Source organism: Glycine max, chromosome 16 (genome assembly GCF_000004515.6).
Source record: "Glycine max cultivar Williams 82 chromosome 16, Glycine_max_v4.0, whole genome shotgun sequence".
NCBI lineage: Eukaryota > Viridiplantae > Streptophyta > Magnoliopsida > Fabales > Fabaceae > Glycine > Glycine max.
In genome coordinates this window covers 37019178-37039083 of record NC_038252.2, presented here as the reverse complement: position 1 = coordinate 37039083, position 19906 = coordinate 37019178, and the positions used below count along the sequence as shown (strand labels likewise).

The 19906-nt window shown below is 31.0% G+C and overlaps 2 protein-coding genes and 1 pseudogene across 3 annotated transcripts; 1 reads left to right on the top strand and 2 right to left on the bottom strand.

The window, feature by feature from the left end:
• Window positions 1-2741: 2741 nt before the first annotated feature.
• On the top strand, window positions 2742-8154 carry LOC100802143 (T-complex protein 1 subunit gamma). Its single transcript, XM_003548224.5, has 14 exons — window positions 2742-2978; window positions 3207-3276; window positions 3407-3468; window positions 3768-3840; window positions 4179-4246; window positions 4432-4501; window positions 4640-4705; window positions 4800-4871; window positions 5273-5346; window positions 6199-6861; window positions 6933-7058; window positions 7186-7290; window positions 7377-7451; window positions 7776-8154. Exons 2-14 carry the CDS (start codon window positions 3252-3254, stop codon window positions 7959-7961), a joined length of 1665 nt encoding a protein of 554 aa, XP_003548272.1. The 5' UTR covers window positions 2742-2978; window positions 3207-3251; the 3' UTR covers window positions 7962-8154.
• A 1230-nt stretch (window positions 8155-9384) lies between these two features.
• On the bottom strand, window positions 9385-12609 carry LOC100800352 (eukaryotic translation initiation factor 6-2). Of its 2 annotated transcripts, none has more exons than XM_014768793.3 (8): window positions 12458-12609; window positions 11796-11852; window positions 11546-11642; window positions 11323-11408; window positions 11068-11112; window positions 10414-10544; window positions 9904-10014; window positions 9385-9827 (listed from the first exon to the last, which is right to left on the bottom strand). In XM_014768793.3, exons 2-8 carry the CDS (start codon window positions 11803-11805, stop codon window positions 9570-9572), a joined length of 738 nt encoding a protein of 245 aa, XP_014624279.2. In that variant the 5' UTR covers window positions 11806-11852; window positions 12458-12609; the 3' UTR covers window positions 9385-9569. The 2 variants fall into 2 exon arrangements, with proteins under 2 accessions (XP_014624279.2, XP_040866580.1); XM_041010646.1 differs by having other exon boundaries at window positions 12474-12609.
• Window positions 12610-13614: 1005 nt separating this feature from the next.
• On the bottom strand, window positions 13615-16860 carry LOC121173754 (eukaryotic translation initiation factor 6-2-like; annotated as a pseudogene).
• Window positions 16861-19906: the final 3046 nt, after the last annotated feature.

Genomic DNA, 19906 nt, shown 5'->3' with positions numbered 1-19906 from the left:
ATATTTGCATAGTTCATGAATGCGTAAAAGAAATAATTATATGAACATTCATTGAAAGACACATTAATTGCCACATTACATGACTTATCCATGTTTGTTTCACAAGTATGTAAGTTAGTAACATTTCTCTAACAATAACTAAATGTTCAATATTTTCCTAAATCAACAAAATGTGTGGTCATCCTCATCAAATTGGTATACTTTTGCATTCTACTAATATAAGGAATATTCCACATTTTTGCTTGATAATGACAATGTATTGACCATAACAAAGTTGTTGGTGGCAACAAACAACCGTTTCTTAGAAATACTTGTTACATAAACAGATACGCAATTAAAGGGACACACCCATTTTGACTCTCACATATTGACTTCATCATCCATCCTTCACTTCCCAACACTAGTTTCGCTCACAGCTTAAAGGGACACTCCCATTTTTTATTACCCGTAACTGTTCATACTAAATATTTCTTGTATGCCCTATATTTTTCACTCCTTTCACAACCAATTAAAATATATGAGGTCCTTCCTCTATTTCCAATATTTGTGTCTGACCTCATAATCACTGTCACAAAACCAATATTATACGCAGCAGAGCGAGCCAAATGCAAAACATCATCATGGATAACAAATACCTACAAAAGGGATAATACATGTTTAGTCTTTAAGGGACATTCATTTACGTACTTTAACATAATATAAAATTATATTAATACTTAGAAGTATTGAAGACATTATAACAATCAATATTTTTAAACACACCAAGTTCCTCTCCATTTTCTTCATTCATATTAACTTTTTCAAACATTATGTTGTCATATATCCACTGATATTCGTCCATCTTAACAAAACATTCAAATAAATTCAATGTCAAATTAACAACACCATACATAATTCTAATTATTTATAAATAAATATTTATTTTAAAAAAACTTCCATGTTAAAGTAATAATATATGACACAATTTTATTATTTTTTTACTTGCATAAAGTAGTTTACGTAATAATATTTACACAAATATTAGAAAGGTTTAATTACTCATTCGATTTTTTCTAAAAAAATTATAAACTATTTTTTTATTACCTTTTAGTCCTTGCTACAAATTACTTATAAATTATCAACTCTTTTTCATTACAAATTATGTTGCGATAAATTATTTACGAATTACTTACTAGTATTTTTGTAGTTAATTGTAATTCATAATATTAATCATATTTTGATGGTAAGGATTTAAGTGGAATTAAAATAAAAACTATAACATTAAAAAGACCACTTTCAAATTGTAAGCACTAAAAGCTAATTAAAATGAAAATTAAAAGGACTAAAAAAATCAAATTTAAAATAAAAAGGACTAAAATTATCAAACTATATGGAACAAATAAGAAATTAAACATATTATAAAAAATATAACTAAATTTATAAAAAAAATTATAAAAATTAAAAAAATATTTTTGGGTTAAATGGATTAACAATCCGTATATGTGATACAGATTGATAATCTATATAAAATTTATGGATTGTCAATATGTATGTTTATTGCAAAACATATCACCACGTCCTACCAATAACCATCACGACCTCGCTCAAACCACCCACAACAATAACCAACAACTCAATCGAAAAGAAAAACCTCAATTGCGTGAATAAAGAAGAAATAAAACGAAGACAGGAAGATGAAGAACTTAACAAGGGTAGTATTGGAATTTTATTAAAATGGTTGGGTGTAGAAGAAAAAGTTATGGTACAGGAAGAAAAGCCCTCATGGGGTCATATGAGCCCAAGTCTTCCCTAATTGGGCCAGAAGACATGTAGGAAAACAATTAACTCTTTTTTTTTCATCAATAATCACTTATTTGAGTTTTGTTGGACAAAAAACATTATGATTTTTAAAGAATTTTAAATTTACATGTATTTTAAAAGTTGAGGATGAAATTTATTAATATTAAAATATAAAGGCCTTGATTAGCTTGATAAAATATAGAGACTAAAAATACATTTTTTTATATAAAATTCATATAAATAAATATTTTTCTTATATAAATTATGTTATAATCTTAATTATAATTAATTTTAAGAAAAAATATTTTTACATATATAAATTATATTTTAGATTTATAATAAATAATTTAATTTGTAACATGAAATTTTTTTAACTATGAGTTATTTATTTCAAAATATATTATGTTATTTAGCTTCGTTTTTTATATTAATGACAATAATAATAACTAAATGGTTAAAAAATTGAAAATACAAAGTCTAATCTTTTAAAGACTTGTCAACTATGAGATTATTTCAATAACCTTTATTTATCTAATAATCTGTGACTAGTGGTGCATCTCAATTAAAAAAATAAGATTATATTTTTATATTTTGGGCAAATACAAAAACATTAGACATTAAAATAGTTCCTACGTTCCAAAAACTGTTGTTTACTTTTGTTTCTTATTTTTTCTATATTCATGGATTGATAGAAGAAAAAAAAAAGGTAAGCAACATTCTTTCTTTAATACTCTTTTGCATAAACTATTTGTTATTAATTGAAATTTAAAATTATTACAAATCATAAAATTATGAGAGTTTCGTTTTTTTAATTTAATTTAATGAGTCTCCACTCATTGTTTATAATATTTAATAAATCCTAATCAATAGATAGCATGTTAAATGAAATTCATTTAAATTAGAAAGTGTGCTGTAAAGTAGAACTAAAAAAATAATAATAAAATGTAACAGTACTAATTTGAGGAGGAAAAAAGTAAAAATAATAAATGTAAATAGAAATGTGGCAGTGGGAGGTTAAAGGGTTTTCTAGCACATTTTGGCGGAAAACCTCAGCGTAGTTCCTAACACTACACTCTTCCGCCGATTATTTCTCCAAACCGATTATTCTTCTTCTGTGCCCTAGCGCCTTTTCCTCCGCCGTCAACCACCGTATCCCTCCCGCTTCCGGCACCGATCGAACAGTCTCCGGCCAAGTTCAGGTAATTCGCATTCTTCTCTCTGAACCACTGCTGCTTGAGGCGCCATTTACTGCATCGCCTCCCTCGCAGCGTGCTTTAGGGTTTTGCTTTTGGACTCGTCGTTAGTATGTTCATTTTTGGTGTTTTCTATGTTCGGAAAACGCTTGAATCTGCTTCGTTTTGTTCGGAGAGAACTGTGTTGTAGCGGTGTTTGAGTTTGAAACTAACTTGCTTTGCTACTGGATTTAGTTCTTGCTTGCGAAAATTCTCGGAATATTTTGAATCCAGGAAATCATGCACGCGCCAGTTCTAGTTCTCAGTAAGTTCTTTCTCTACTCTTATGCTCGTAGTTTTTCTTTTTCTTATTTTTTAAAATAATTTTTGTGTTTTTTTTATTGATTTTAAATGTTTTGGTATTTGGTTTGTGTTTGTTCGATTTGATTTCGCAGAGGACTCTTTGAAACGGGAGTCTGGATCTAAGGTCCGCTATGCTATTATTCAGGCGGCGGAGGTATTGCAGATTTCCAACTGATTCTTTTTGGATAATTTTTTCTATAAGCATTTATAGGAGAAGAAAATAAGAAGATAAAATGAATTGAACCTCTTTCATGAACTAAAATCAACTTATGCACTTAACTTTTATAAAATTTCTTTTGTCCAACTTTTCCAGAAGCTGAAATGCGTAAGTTTTGATTTTAGCAGCTTTATGGGAGAAGTCCAATTCAATTTAGAGAAATTTACCCAAACAAGACTTTACCAGTTGCTATTATTGTTCACTTGTTTCTAATCTAATATTGTTGATGATGCCAGGCTGTTGCTGATGTAGTCCGAACAACGTTGGGACCTAGGTCCATGCTAAAAATGCTTCTTGATGCTCAAGGAGGTTAGTGATTTCATTTTTTTACATAAAACTCCAACTTATCAAGGACTCACGTTTTTCAATAGTAACTTGCTGACTTCGTATATTTCTTGATTTTAATCTTTGGTTTGTGAGAGGGGTGTACATAGTTTTTTTGTTAATTGCAAACAATTGTTGTCACATTCAGTAAGATCATCTTTATAATTATTTAGTTTTTCTTATGCATGATGTGGGGATGGGATTATGATTTAGGTTCTGAATTCAGAACTGGAAATGTTTAGTGTTTACCATTGCCACTCAGTAGAGCACTTGTATTCTACGCATTTATTTGATCCTCGTTCTTTTTCCTTGCAAATTAACAGGAATTGTGGTTACAAATGATGGGAATGCTATCTTACGTGAATTAGACCTTGCTCACCCTGCTGCAAAGGTATTTGTATCTTTTGCTTCGCTTTATTGATATTGCTTTGTCACACATACATTATACATACTGCTATATACTGCACTGCACTCCAGGCTATGTCTTGTGAAAGCATCACTTCTGTTAATCTAAGGCTTAGTTTCTCTTTATTGTGAAACTTAATAACTCTGTTTCTCTTATTTGAATGTATACAGTCTATGATTGAATTAAGTCGCACCCAAGACGAAGAAGTTGGAGATGGAACAACATCTGTCATCATTCTTGGTATGTTTCTGCATGATTTAATAGCAAAATTCTTGATTTTGTTATATTATATACCGAATGGACGATCAGATCTTAGTTGATTTATTGGGCAGCATATTCTCTTTTTACAATTTTCAATATTTTGTATTTTCGGTGCAGCTGGTGAGATGCTTCATGTCGCCGATGCATTCATTGACAAAATTCACCCTACAGTTATTTGCCGAGGTAACTTAATAGTGTTAACTGTTAATCAGTATTTCTCTCCTACATGGTATAAAATTGTTTATATTAATGAATGCTACAATTTTGTAATATGCAGCATATGCCAAAGCTTTGGAGGATGCTATTGCTGTTCTTGACAAAATTGCAATGCCTATCAATGCTCAGGATCGTAAGTTTTATTGCTGGTTTAGTACCTTATTGTATTAAAAAAATTCTTGCTCCCAATAATAGGAAGAAAGTTCACAGTCGCTGACAATTTAAAGCAAGACTGGGTGACAACCCCCCTCCCCCCCCTCCTTAAATTTTTCTACCAAAAACAAGTTGATGCCTTTATGGTGTACTGAACTTTTTCAATTCTCTCCAATTGTTTGAAGATGAAGAACCTAGGTAGGTTTTCTAAAATCTATATAGTTTGGTAATAGGAATGTGATGTTCTTAAAAGATGACCAGTGTCCTATTGGAATTTGGTGTAAAATCTCCTAGAATTTGTAGTAACTGAGTAATATGCAGAAATGATACATAATTATTTCTTGACATATAATCTAAATGCTATGATGAATTAAACTGCAGGAGGTATAATGCTGGGGCTTGTAAAAAGCTGCATAGGTACCAAATTCACAGGCCGATTTGGGGATTTAATTGCTGTGAGTATCCCTCTTTCTCTTGTGCTAGGTTTCCTAATTGATATTATTCTTTGTTCTTATTTATACTTGTTGAGCTGTTTGTTCTGGCATATGGCTAATTCTTAAAACCCTGTTACAACCAAAAGTCATTATGTGGATCAGGTTCTAGATTTGTGGGACGGTTTTGTAGCAGTTATTCAATTGTATGTGTTGTCGTTATAGGAAGGAAGGTTGTGAACAGTTTTTGTTAAGTCGGGTGTTTTTCTGTTGTGTAAGTCTTAGAACTGTTTCCTCAAAGGAGAGCTTGGCTCTAAGGCTGGTAGGGAAATATGTCTACTTGATTTGTGTGTTTGTGTACTCTGTGTGGAATCCAAAAAAGTTTCTGTTTTAAACCCTATTATCCTATGTAAGAGGAAGCCTAGTCTCTGCAGCATTGCTGATAGGAAGGGTGGCTCACAGCTAGTGAAGTTGGATGTTAGCTATCATCTGTACATTGTTTTTCTACAAAAGCATGACTTGTTATTTTGATATATACAATTTACTTGTTCATTATCTATATGATTTTGGTATCTAGACAAATGTGTTTAAGCTATCTTCTTTTAATTAGATGGACCTGTGTAATTAGGTGATTTGCCTATGAATTCATCAAACTAATATATTTTCTTTGTCTTTAACATTGCATACATACATGAAAAGTTAGCAAATAGTTTCATAAAAATCTCATTTCATTTAGCTCTTGCTCTTCGGTTTTGTTGTTTGAATTAAAACCTTCTGCTAATCAAGAGTCGATAATTATTATAGCCTTCTGCAATTACATAGCATTTTTGGATCTATTGATTTATGTATCACATATTGTTCCTTGGTTACTTCCAGGACTTGGCTATTGATGCTACTACAACAGTAGGTGTTGAGGTTGGCCAAGGTTTGAGAGATGTGGATATTAAAAATTATATCAAAGTTGAGAAGGTCCCAGGTGGGCAGCTAGAAGATTCAAGAGTTCTCAAGGGAGTTATGATAAACAAAGATGTGGTTGCCCCTGGCAAAATGAGGAGAAAGATTGTTAATCCACGTATCATTCTTCTTGATTGTCCCCTTGAGTATAAAAAGGGTGAAAACCAAACAAATGCTGAACTGCTCAAAGAAGAAGACTGGAGTCTCTTATTGAAGATGGAAGAAGAATATATTGAGGAGCTATGCATGCAGATATTGAAGTTTAAACCAGACTTGGTAATCACAGAGAAGGGTCTGAGTGATTTGGCTTGCCATTATCTCAGCAAGCATGGAGTTAGTGCAATCAGGAGGCTGAGGAAAACTGATAATAATAGAATTGCAAAGGCTTGTGGTGCTGTTATTGTGAATAGACCAGATGAATTGCAGGAGTCTGATGTTGGTACTGGCGCTGGGTTATTTGAGGTTAAGAAAATTGGAGATGAGTACTTTGCATTTATTGTTGATTGCAAAGAACCCAAGGCTTGTACTGTTCTACTAAGGGGTGCTAGTAAGGATCTATTAAATGAAGTTGAAAGAAACCTACAGGTAAGCTATTGGCATGGTCTAAAGATTTAGTTCTGATCATACTGCTTTCTGAGAACTTATTTTCTTGACAGGATGCCATGTCTGTTGCAAGGAACATTATAAAAAATCCAAAACTTGTTCCTGGAGGTGGTGCTACAGAGTTGACAGTGTCAGCTGCCTTGAAACAGAAGAGTTCATCTATTGAGGGCATAGAGAAGGTGAGCGTAGTTTCTATGAACCAGTAGCAGTACTACTTTTTATTTGGTGGTTTGATGGATTCTAGTTCTATCTCTTGTCCGAGTAGCAGTTTACACTGATTCTCACTTAAGTGTTGTTGACTGACAGTGGCCTTATGAAGCTGCTGCCCTAGCTTTTGAAGCCATACCACGAACTTTGGCACAAAATTGTGGAGTAAATGTGATCCGGACTATGACTGCTCTACAAGGAAAAGTAAGTATAGTTTGCTAGTACTTACTGTATACAGTTTTTTCTCTGAAGTCTGATCATGTTTAATGTTGTGTTTTTGAAAATAATAGCATGCAAATGGAGAAAATGCGTGGATTGGTATAGATGGAAATACTGGTAGTATCACTGACATGAAAGAGTGCAAGGTACTTCACTTTCAACCGATTCTGTTAGATATGCATATTTTAAATGATACCAAAAACTGCCAATTGTTTTTTTGCCAACTGGAGTTAGTCACATTATGCTTATTAGAACTAACATTTCTCAGTTACTCCCAGAAGATGCAACACAGTGAAGAAAACTTGTGTTTTTATTTCTTTAGTAGAATAGTCATGTATAGTCATGTATTATTGCCAAACCTGAATTTACCCTTTTGTATCTTGTTTCAAAGTATTTGTACTTATGCTACTATCTTGATAAGCATATATGTCACCAAGTGGACTCAATGTTTTGTTCTAATGTGATGTTAGATCTGGGATGCCTACAATGTGAAGGCACAAGCATTTAAGACTGCCATTGAAGCTGCTTGCATGCTTCTGAGGATTGATGATATAGTGAGTGGGATCAAGAAGAAACAGGCCCCTGGAGCCACTCCTTCAAAACCCAAGGTTGAGACCGAGGCAGATGCTGACAGTGAGCAAATCCTTCCCGATTGAGAATCTTGTTTCAACTGACATTGTTTTTTGGTAGAGTTGATGATGTGTTAGGTTCTTAATCTTCCTTAAATTTTATCACTATTCTTAGAAGTTGAATCCTTTATTGGGATTTTTTTTGTGTCTTGTACTGTTTGCAAGAGCTAATTGTGTACTTCGTTGATGTTAAAGACTTGATTAACTGGCGTATGCTTTATTGGGTGTTCTCGGTTCATTATCTTGAGATTTTGTGCCAGGGTCAAACTGACCAGTTTCACCAATTCTGTTGAGCTGCTTCTGGTTTTTCATCCTATTCATTCGTGAAATGTTTTCTTCATCTTAATATATAAGCACTCCATTGGAACTTGTTCCGGTAAACTATAGATTTTTTGTTGGTAATATTATTCTATTTCTGAAAAAATGCAATTTACATAAAAGTTGTACTCTGCCAATGTGACAAATGTCTTCTAGCTCGCCAGTGATTACTGATTACGTCTTTTAGAACAGTACCAAGGATTTAAGAAATGCTTGAGATAGGTATTTGATGCGCAGCATTAGATGATTCTCAAGTTTGTTTTGTATACTAAGATTGCTAATTATTGTAATTATTTTAAACGTGATATCTATAGTGAATTTTAATTATATTGATGGGGTATCAAAATTAAAGTCAATAATAACATTTCTTGTATGCATATTTCTTGTCTTCAATAATAACATTAGAATAAAGATGTCTTGATATAACTAGAACTCCAGTTGATTTATGATGGATTCAATCTTAACCTACCAAAAGCAGAAAAAAGGAAACAGAATCTAATGATGCTGGCTGTAACAATTAATTTGTGAGTTTCGGACGAACAATTCTGAGTGGTTATGTTTCGAAAGTCCCAAAATTGTTATTTATGTAAAAAAAAAAAAAACTTAATTTGGGTTTTATTCATATTACGTGAACATCCAATATTTGCTGATAAATTAATGTTCACATGAATAAAAAAGTTTAATGTCTATGCACATGGTAATTTTTAAACTCTTTTTCTCTGAAAAATAAAATAAGGTTTCTCATTAAGAAATCAAATATAAAATGTTAGGATATACATTACGGTCCCAATTTCCCAACCTCAGGATGATTTTCTATTAAGAGATATGGTTGCAACTATATAATTCTTAAGGTCCTTGATAGTTTATATTATAGGAATTTGAACAACTAAGGAGTTGCTATGAAATTAAAGAAAAATTATACTACAAGAAATGTAAGAATTTATATTCTTTACAATTTTAAACAGTTTTTTTTTCTTTCTTTCAAAGAGTTAAAAAATGCAGAATTTATACATCAAGAAATGTAAGAAATTTTTCTTAACGTGACAAAATTTGATTGCTTCGAATCAACCTAAGGCTATTATTTAGGCCGTCACCATGAGTGGAACGCAAGAGCACCCTTACATGCATTTGATTTGTTGGTAACAAAAATCAGCACCTGATATTATACGATATCACAACTAAGGAAAAGAGCACAACATGATGGGAACATATATGCCCACACAACAACAGAAACTATCACCAAAACTTAACTTAGAAGATCTCAACAATGAGCAGTGCAATATCTTGCATAAAACAAAACACTATTACTACCACAGTTCAGACATAGGTATCAATGAGAGATTTCCTCATCTCATCCACAATTGCGCTAGGCTGCGCTTCTCTCAGCTTGAAAACACTCTCGATTACAGATAGCTCTGTTGCTGTGGTGTCGGAACCACAAAATGCAGTCCAATCATTAACTGTCATTCCAGCTGCTATTACTTCACTACCCCGGTTCACGGTCCCAGCCACCAAAGGAACCTGAAGAAGTGTAGAAAGTTCATCCAAGTCTTCTATGGAAGTATGAGGGTGAACCTGCATCAAATGTATGGTCAAAAGGCAGTATAGATGTCTATATTATGAATTCAAATAGATGATATGTTTTACTCACCAAGCCACCTCTATTGGAGAAGGCACAGTAACTACCAACAAGAATATTGCCAGCAATGGTCTGCCTGAAAACTTCTACTCCAAGAACATCTGCAATCATCTCTTCAGTCTCCTGAATAAAAACTTAATCGTTGAATACTAAAGAAAGCCAAGATTTATATATAAAATTCAAAGATAAATGCAAATAACAATGATGGATAAAAAGGGTTTGAACCGCTAATTGGATTACTTTAAATCATAAGAGTGGTGGTGTGTTAATATTGACACCTATATGGGAATAAGGTTCATATGCATAGCAATAAGAGAACATGTTTGGCAGACAAACAAGACATGAATAGGTCCTTAACAGAGAATTATCTAGTATAACATTTTATGTTATAAACAGGGATTAGTTTGATTAACAAAACCATCATTAGGTGATCCAATTCCCTACACATTGATACATGTTAAATTTTGCATGTTATTTCCAAGAAATGATAGTTTGTATCAGTAGTCCACAATAAGGCAATACCCTGTCAAGATCAGTGTGTGTGAGGGCCACATGGTCATTACATGCTATACAATTTCCCAGAGCAGATAACCTTTCGTCTATTCGCTGAACAACAACTTGATCAGGTAGACTGTTTCTCAAATGTTGAAGTTCTACAAAAATAACATAAGATCAAGTACCATAAAGTCAGTATATTATAAATAGTGTGGAGGTTCCCACCAACAAAAATGGTACATAAGATACAAGAAAAAAAAATATATAGAAAGGCTTAGTGACTAGACTGTTGATAAAGATGAGATGCTAACAAACAAATGAACAGAATTCGGAACCATTATGATATCAGCTAATTGCATAACCACAAGATAACCGTCAAACACTCCCTGTCTATATTTGGTAATTAAACAAGTATATTTGTTTGATTATTTTCAATTACAACATATAGAAGCAATAGTATTAAATATCTTTATAGAAATGAGCATTTGTTTATCCCATCTGTGCTAGCAGCAATCAGAATCATCGGTCAAATGTTGAATAACCGTTTGACATATTTTATTCACAAAGTCAATAGGGTGAATTTTTGTTTGGGGAGAAAGGGAGTTACAAAGTCATTGTAACAGGGCCAAATCACATTATAAGTACTAAAAATCAAAACAAACATAAAGAAATAGGAATCACCTTGGTCTGTGGTGGTATGGGGCAAGAGAAGCCCATTCTTGTTACCTGCAAACCAATAGAATGGTAAATTAATTAGGTCCAATAAACTGATAGCGAACAAAATGAAGAAATTGATGCAGCCATTTCTTTCTTTGTTAATTAAAACAAGAAAAATAATTAAATATATAGGATGGAGGCATCTCAACTGTGATGTGGAGTATGTATTAATACTCCTAGAGAACCCAAGAGAATAAATGAGGAAAAGAAAAACTTTACCAGCACAAAGACGACCAATAATACGAGTACCGCCAATGGATGTCTTGACCACAGGGATAACACCTGCTAACTCGGCTTCAAATACACTGTATCAAGCAACATATTAATTTATTCATTTATAGACCTATCATAACAATCTCAAACCATTTGTAACCAAATACATATATAATAACTTGAATCCATATTAGAATATATTTTCACTAAGTCCAAAATGAATGAAAACCTGTAGAAGCTTTCAGAACCACCAATGGCAACCAAACAGTAGGCATTGGTAAGTTTAGAGAAGACTCCAACTTCACAATTATTTTCAAACTGAAGTCCTGCAGGAAATCCATAGTCATTCAATATATTAATTTAAAAAGTAAAAAAAAATTCCACCAAAGAAGACCATAAAGTATTAAACAACATAAATGAGCAAACCTGGTAAAAGGTACAGATTAAACAGATAGGGAAAACACATATGTTTCACTTACTAGTTGCCATGATTGAGAATGACAGAAATCGTTGACCCAAGTAATCAAATTGAAGATCTACAGCATTAGAATTTTAATCAGAAAAACAAAAATAAAGGCCCCATGTTTCATATGATTATAAATTTTAAAAATATACTCCTCATATCTAAAACTTAAACCTCACATACTCCTCATATCTAAAAATATAAACCTCACATTATAAAAATAGCAGAACAGAAAGGGCAAATTATGTTTTAATTTAGTACAGTTTTAACATTGAACATCTCAAAACTCAGCTGAAAAGTAGTACATTATGATTCCTTTAAAAAAATACGATTAGCTTTCATTCCATTATTTTGATTTAAAAAAAATACGATTTCTTAAAAAACTTGAGAGAAAAATTATTTTTCCATTAAAACGTAAACTGTCACAAACACAAACACGCACATAGTTCATCCCATCATTTTTACTTAAAACATTGAAAAGGGATTAATATATTTTGTGTCTGAAAGCTTCATGTCTATAATTTCAGCTCGGCAACGCAATCAAATAAAAACCCATCCAAGGGAAAGACTAGTAACAAAATAAAGATAATAAATTTGCATTAAAATGGGAACCCCCAATTCCCAAATAATCTATAACCTAATTTGGGGCATTATGAAAGGAAAGTTGGATGTGCAAACATGAAGAGAAGAATAACTGGTGCGCGGCCGAGATAGCGGCGGCGCCGGAAGAGAGGTTGCCGGAGCTGAAAGCACGAATGGAGAGAGAGACAGAGACAGAGACAGAGAAACAAATTAGGGTATTGCGTTTTGTACTTGACTGTACCGTGGGCTGCACGGTTTTTATTTTATTTTTATTTTACATATATACATTTTATTTAGTTGATATCGAAAATACTATTCATGAAACAATCAAGAATTAGGTTAAGAGATAATGTAATTTTAAACAGATATAATTAAAATCACGTGATTAGTAGAGGATAAATATTTATTTTATAATTAAAATTTATGATAAATGAATAAATATCTTTAAAATTTTAAATTATATTTTAGGTTTTGTTTTTATATATTTAGAATTTATAAATAAATATTTTTAAATATATGTATTATATTATAATTAAATATTTAATATATTTAAATAGATAAATTATATTTTAGTTATATAACAAAATAGCGATATTAAATTATTTTTTAATTATTGATTAATTTAAAATATTAAAATTTTAATTTAGCCAAATAATAATAAAAATAATAAAAGAACCCCTACAAGACACTCGCAATTCGTATCTTGTAACTTAACCGAACCAATTCGATTAAACTATAAAAAAAAAAAAACATCGTATAATCAATATGCCAAAAGAAAAGAACATCGTGCAATCAATAATAATAACTAAATTACCAGACACATGCACTTTCTTCTTGCTAGTCGCTAATGTACTGGCTCTGTATTAGTGTGGTGAGATTGAATATGATCCACTTGAGTATTTCCCAAAAGGGAATTACAGAAAATGGGTTTAATTCATATGACGTGGACATCTCATAGTTGCTTATTACCCTAAACCCTAAAATATATATTTTATTTGATAAATTACAGTCCCAATTTCCCAGCCTCAGATACTTTTTCTGTTATATATAGTTGCAACTATCTTCTTAAAAAGTTAAAATCCTTAGTAATGCCTCAGATATGTTTTAAAGTTATTGAAATTTCAACAACTATTTGAGAGTTACTAAAAAATTGAGGTTAAATTATAAAACAGTAACATAGATTTGTTCCAACAAGATGGCTAATATATGATTGCAAAAAGACCCCTACAAGCATGTGAATTGTGGGTCTCAAAAATCAGCACTTAATATATGATATCACAACTAATGAAGAGTAAAATTCATGATGGGAATATATATGTCCATGCTGCACAAGACAAACTATCACCAAAACTTAAAAGATCTTAACAATGAGGAGTGCAATATATATGTTCTTGCATAAACAACTAATTTCCACAGTTCAGACATAGGTATCAATGAGGGATTTCCTCATCTCATCCACAATGGCACTATGCTGTGCTTCTCTTAGCTTGAAAACACTCTCAATCACAGATAGCTCTGTTGCTGTGGTGTCTGAACCACAAAGGAACCTGAAGAAGAGTAGAAAGTTCATCCAAGTCTTCTATGGAAGTATAAGGGTGGACCTGCATCAAGTGTATTGTCAAAAGACACTGTAGATGTCTAAATTATGAATTTCAAAGAGGGAATATATTATACTCACCAAACCACCTCTGTTGGAGAAGGCACAGTAACTACCAACCATAATATTATCAGCAATGGTATGCCGGAAAACTTCTACTCCAAGAACATCTCCAATAATCTCCTCGGTCTCCTGAACAAAAATTTAACATTGAGCACTAGAGCAAGCAAGATTTATATATAAAATTCAAAAGTTAAATGCAAATAACAATGATGGATAGAAAGGGTTTGAAGCACTAATTTGGATTAGTTTAAATCAAAGGAGCAGTGTGTTAATATTGACACCTAGATGGGGAATTAGCTCCATATGCATTGAATAAGAGAACACGTTTGGCAGAGCAACAAGACTTGATTAGGTCATTAGCAGAGAATTATCTAGTATAACAATTTAATTTATAACAAGGATTTCTTTGAGTAACAAGTTATGGATATTATCAGCATTCTTTATTCAAAAATTCCATCAAAAGGGAAGAAAAAACTTGCAGATATTCAAAAAAGTTTCTTGTTCTTTTTGATAAAAGCTGAAGTTCTTAGCATACAATGCATTCACAACTCTGAACCCAAATCTACAAAATTTAAATCATGTATCATACATTTGTCAAATTCCATTGGCTAGTAGGCTGTGATACATGCCAGAAAATTTTGCAATGTAAATTTTGCATTTTATTTCCAAGAAATTACAGTTTGTTTTAGTCAAAACTTAAGGTGATCAGTTTCAGAAAAACTAGCAATATTTATGCAATAATTAGTTCATCCTATTATTTATCGTCTATGCTTAACATGTATACAAGTCCCTCTTCAAATCAATTTCCAATCCTAGACATGAATGAACAGACTAGTGCAGAAAAAAAATTGTAGTCTACAACAAGACAATACCCTATCAAGATCAGTGTGAGCGAGGGCCACATGGTCATTACATGCTATACAATTTCCCAGAGAACATAACCTTTCTTCTATCCGCTGAACAACTTGATCAGGTAGACTGTTTCTCAAATGTTGAAGTTCTACAGCAATAACCGTGGCAATAAGATCAAGTACCATAAGTCAGTATATCGTAACTTGTGTGGAACTTTATATATACCACCAACAAAAATTATGCATCAGATACAAGAGAGAAAAAATACTGTCATAATCCAGAAATCCCACCCTCAGGCCTCAACATAAAGAATTTGTACAGAAGACAAATAAGAGCTGATCAAAACCAAGGAAAAAAATGCTGAATGGCCTAGAGACTATAGTTTAGATAAAGATGAGCTGCTTGCAAACAAAAGAACAGAATTCGGAATCTTTATGATATCCGCTAATTGCATAACCACAAGACAACCATCAAACACTCCCTGTCTATAATTTGGTATAACCAGTAGATTTGTTTGATTATTTTCAATTACAACTATAAAGAAGCAATAGTGTTAAATATTTCATAGAAATAAGCATTTCTACATCCCATCTGTGCCAACAACATCATCAGTCAAAGGTTGAGTAAGCCATTTTACATATATTATTCACAAAGTTAATAGGGGGAACTATTGTTTGGGGACAAAGGGAGTAACAGAAATGCTTTAACAGGCCATAGCACATGATATTAAAAAAGAAACATAAAGTACTAAGAATAAAAAAACAAAGATAACAAAAATAGGAATCACCTTGGTCTGTGGTGGTATGGGGCAAGAGAAGCCCATTCTTGTTTCCTGCAAACCAATAGAAAGGTAAATTAATTTGGTTCAATAAAATTATAATGACTAAAACAAAGAGACTGATGTAGCCATCACTTTCTTTGTTGATTAAAACAAGAAAATTAATTAAATTTATAGGATGGACTAATACTCCCTAAGAAACCAAGAGAATAAATGAGGATAAGGAAAACTTTACCAGCACAAAGATGACCAATAACACGAATACCACTAATGGATGTCTTGACCACAGGGATAACACCTGCTAACTCGGCTTCAAATAAACTGTATCATGCAACATATGAACATGTTAATTTATTCATTTATAAATACCATAACAATTCAAACCATTTAAAACCAAATACATATATAATAACTTAAATCCATCTAGAGAGAAGTTTTCAGAACCTGTAGAAGTTTTCAGAACCTCCAATGGCAACCAAACAGTAGGCATTGGTAAGTTTAGAGAAGGCTCCAACTTCACAATTATTTTCAAACTGAAGTCCTGCAGGAAACCCATAGTCATTCAATATTAATTTAAAAATTAAAAATGATTTCACCGAAGAAGACCATAAAGTAATATACAATAAACAACAACATAAATGAATAAACTTGGTAAAAGATAAAGATTAAACAGATAGGGAAAATATATGTTTCACTAACTAGTTGCCATGAATGAGATGACAGAAATCTTTGACCCAAGTAATCAAATTGAAGATCTGCAGTGTTAGAATTCTAATCAGAAAAACAGAGTAAAGGACCGTTTTCAGTATGAAAATAAATTCAAACAATATAGACCTCATATCTAAAGCTTATAACCCTCACATAGTAAATAACAGGTCTTCACCTTAGACTTTACATGAAGGTTTTGGAATAAAATTGTTTTTTTTTTTACCCATGGAATAAGATTGTTAAGATAGAAATTTACAACAAAAAAATTGAGAAGGGGTTGGCATTGTTTAAACCAAGCATTCCCCCATGGACAGTTTTAGATTTGAAACTCATTAAGTAACTGGAACTGATCTTCACTGAACTGGAATAAAATAAGAGAAAAATAAACAAAAAAGGAATGATGTCTCCACTACAAACTGTCCATTCAAATGTCATTTAAAAACTTGTTTATTCTCTCCACTGCTTCTGGCATTTGCTAGACATGATAAGACACGGCAGAACAGCACAAGTAGATTATGTTCTATGTTAAGTAAATTTTAAAAATTGAACCCCCCAAAACTCATTGAAAAAAGTGTTACATTTTGATTCCATTAAAAAAGAGTGAAACCAAACAGAACAGAATGTTCTGTTACTTTCAGTCAGTTTGGCAAACACTACCTTAGCAACAATGTACATGTTGAAATATTCAATCCAAGAACACCCAACAGCTCCCATCATTATGTTGATTATCAGAATCCTTAAAACCAACAGCAGGAAAAATTGCCTCTGCCGAAAAGATATTAACTTTGAAAAAATCTCTTATTTAATGCATTATTGGAATGGTTTATCTTGAATTAAAAATATATATAATGTCCTAAAAGAATGCACTTTTAATTGTTTGGGGGTATAGTATTTTGTCCTATATATATATGGCTGAATTGTTACATAGGGCCTTAAAAATTCCAATCATTAAACCATACTTTTAGACAAGGCTATGTGGTTGCATTGCACACTCGTTTCCATATGCTCTTCAATTCATTGCTTGACTTCTCCTCCTTTGTGATGTACTAGTATCCTTTTATATATTATGACAACATTGACAAGATGCAGTGTTTTAGCTTAGAGAGACCTTGGATCTCCCTCTAAGAAAAATAAATAAAATTAAAGATAAATATTAACTAATGATTGTAGTGATATATTTCCTTCTTCTCGAAATGATTGTAGTTTTTGGTCTTTGAAAAAGATAAATACTAACTAATGTTTTTAGGACATTACTTAAAAAATTAAAATGATTTTTTTTTGTTGAAATACATAAAATTATGTTATTCAGCTTTTCTATAATTTTGATGCAGTGGGTGGATGAATTGTAATGTTCTTAATTGAATTCCTTAATAAGCACGTCTTGTGCTTATGTAAGGGTTATTAATAACTATTTTAATTTACCCATTAAAAAATATACTTTTTTGTTGTTGTTTATTGTGTTCCGTTAAACGTTGGAAGTTGTCTTACCTTAATACAGATTAGTACGTAGTACTGTTTCTCACGTTTGTATTTTTAAACTTTGATATTTCAAATATAAAAAAAAAAAAAAAGTTAAAGTATACACCTGTTCTGTTTTGCGTCATTGACTTGCTAAATGCTTCCAATTTTTTTACAAAATTAAGGATGATAAATACTAGTTTTGTTCCTAGATTTAAAAAATCTGTGATAAAAAATAAATTTTTTGTTCCTTGTTATAAATCACGTTCTAGAAAGTTTAATTTATTATTTCTTTATACAAGTCAATTTATTAAATATATGAAATATTAAATATTGTCTTTCTCAACTCTATTCTTAATATCTAATTATATGCCATGCTTATTTACTGAGAATAAATTTTATATAAGAATAGTTTTAAAAATTGAAATTATTTTTTAATAAATACTAAGAAAAATATAAAAATATGTATTAATAATAAATATTTTTTGTAAATTGTTTTAAATTACTCATAGATATTTTCTTCTATCTTAAATACGAATGTATTGAAATGCATATATTAATTTTAGTCACATTCTAATAAATTATTAACTTATTTTCTCTTTTTGTACTTTATCTACATAGTAGGTAGAAGTAGAAGTTCTCACCTTTGCGTTTTTGTAGGTTAACTTTCTCTGTAGCGTGATATTGTCACAAGAACATATAAGATTCCAATAGAAACTAAACTACTTTAAGAGCAATCCATGTTCTTTGTATATAAGATTTAACTTCCCTGCCTTAGTGGCTAAAAGCATTATATAAAGAGTTGTTTTACCAATATGTTTCGATGAAAAATTTCATAATAGGAGAAGGAAAAAAAATCTCTCATAAGATAAAATTAGCTTATATAAACTCTCTCACATTAGCTATGCAAAAATTTATTTTAATTTATGCACATGTTCCTGTTTATTAAGTCATCATTTAACCCCACTGACAGCAGAAGTGAAATAAAAAAAATCAATTAAAATCAAAACAAACATCTTTAAATGACTAAAATTAAAAAAATCCTTATTTTATAAGGAACAAAAAATTATTTAATTGATAAAAATTAATGATTAAAATTATAATAAATATTCTATAGAAGTATACTAAATGATGGATTTATTAAATATAATTTCAATTAATAATTATAATTTAATATTATATAGAGCGTGGGGCAGTGGGAGTGGGGCAACACTATTTTAGAATTTTGTATAAAATAATTTTAAACCTAATCGCAACATTCTTTTATTAATTTTTCTATTTTTATGATATACATGAAATATATTTTGTGTTTTCGAGATATTAAATACTTAACTTTTTTGTTTAATATTTTCTTCATAAAATAGTAAAAAAAAATATATTAGGTGGAAATAACATTATCCTTTTGTATGCTCCAACTAAGATTGTTAATAAAATAGTAAAAAATTATTTTAAAAAATATTATAAACAATATATTGTTTATTGCGTTCCGATAAACATTGGAAAATGGAAATATCGCTGTCTTACTTGGACAGGTTCTTAAGTGCCAGTGTCACGAATATATTTTTAAATAAGGATAAGGTACTTCATACTTCCTAACACTGATATGAAATTCAAATATATATTCTAGGTATGCGTCAGTTCTATGTTTTTTTTAAAGAGACGTGTTAGTCCAATGCTATTTTTTACAGCAGTCCAATGTTATTTTATATTTGATGCATTTTAAACATAAAATAAAACAAAGGATCAACAAGTGTCACATCTTTATATCTATAAAAAAATTGTATTATAAGGGAATTAAATACCAACAACAGTTGTTGCTTGTCGGTTCAATTCGATCATATTAAATTTGATTTTTTAAGGAAAGTCTTATATTTAAGTTTTATAGATAAAAAATATAATTAAAAGAAAATATTGTTAAGGGAGTATTTGGTATGAGAGAAATTTTTTTCTCCAAAAAGTTAAATTCCTATATCTTAATTTGAAATTCAATTAAGGATTGGCATCTTCTAATAAATATCTTTTCAGATATATAAATTAGGGATCAGATTAGTGACCACATGCTTAATATACAAAATTATTTACTAATCAT

Coding starts and splice junctions, on each gene's coding strand:
- LOC100802143 (XM_003548224.5), top strand. CDS start 3,252: ATGCACGCGCCAGTTCTAGTTCTCA. Junction 3,277..3,406: donor CGCGCCAGTTCTAGTTCTCA/GTAAGTTCTTTC, acceptor TTGATTTCGCAG/AGGACTCTTTGAAACGGGAG. Junction 7,059..7,185: donor CTATTGAGGGCATAGAGAAG/GTGAGCGTAGTT, acceptor GTTGACTGACAG/TGGCCTTATGAAGCTGCTGC.
- LOC100800352 (XM_014768793.3), bottom strand. Junction 11,113..11,322: donor TATTGGTCGTCTTTGTGCTG/GTAAAGTTTTTC, acceptor ATTGGTTTGCAG/GTAACAAGAATGGGCTTCTC. Junction 9,828..9,903: donor TCTCCAATAGAGGTGGCTTG/GTGAGTAAAACA, acceptor CATTTGATGCAG/GTTCACCCTCATACTTCCAT.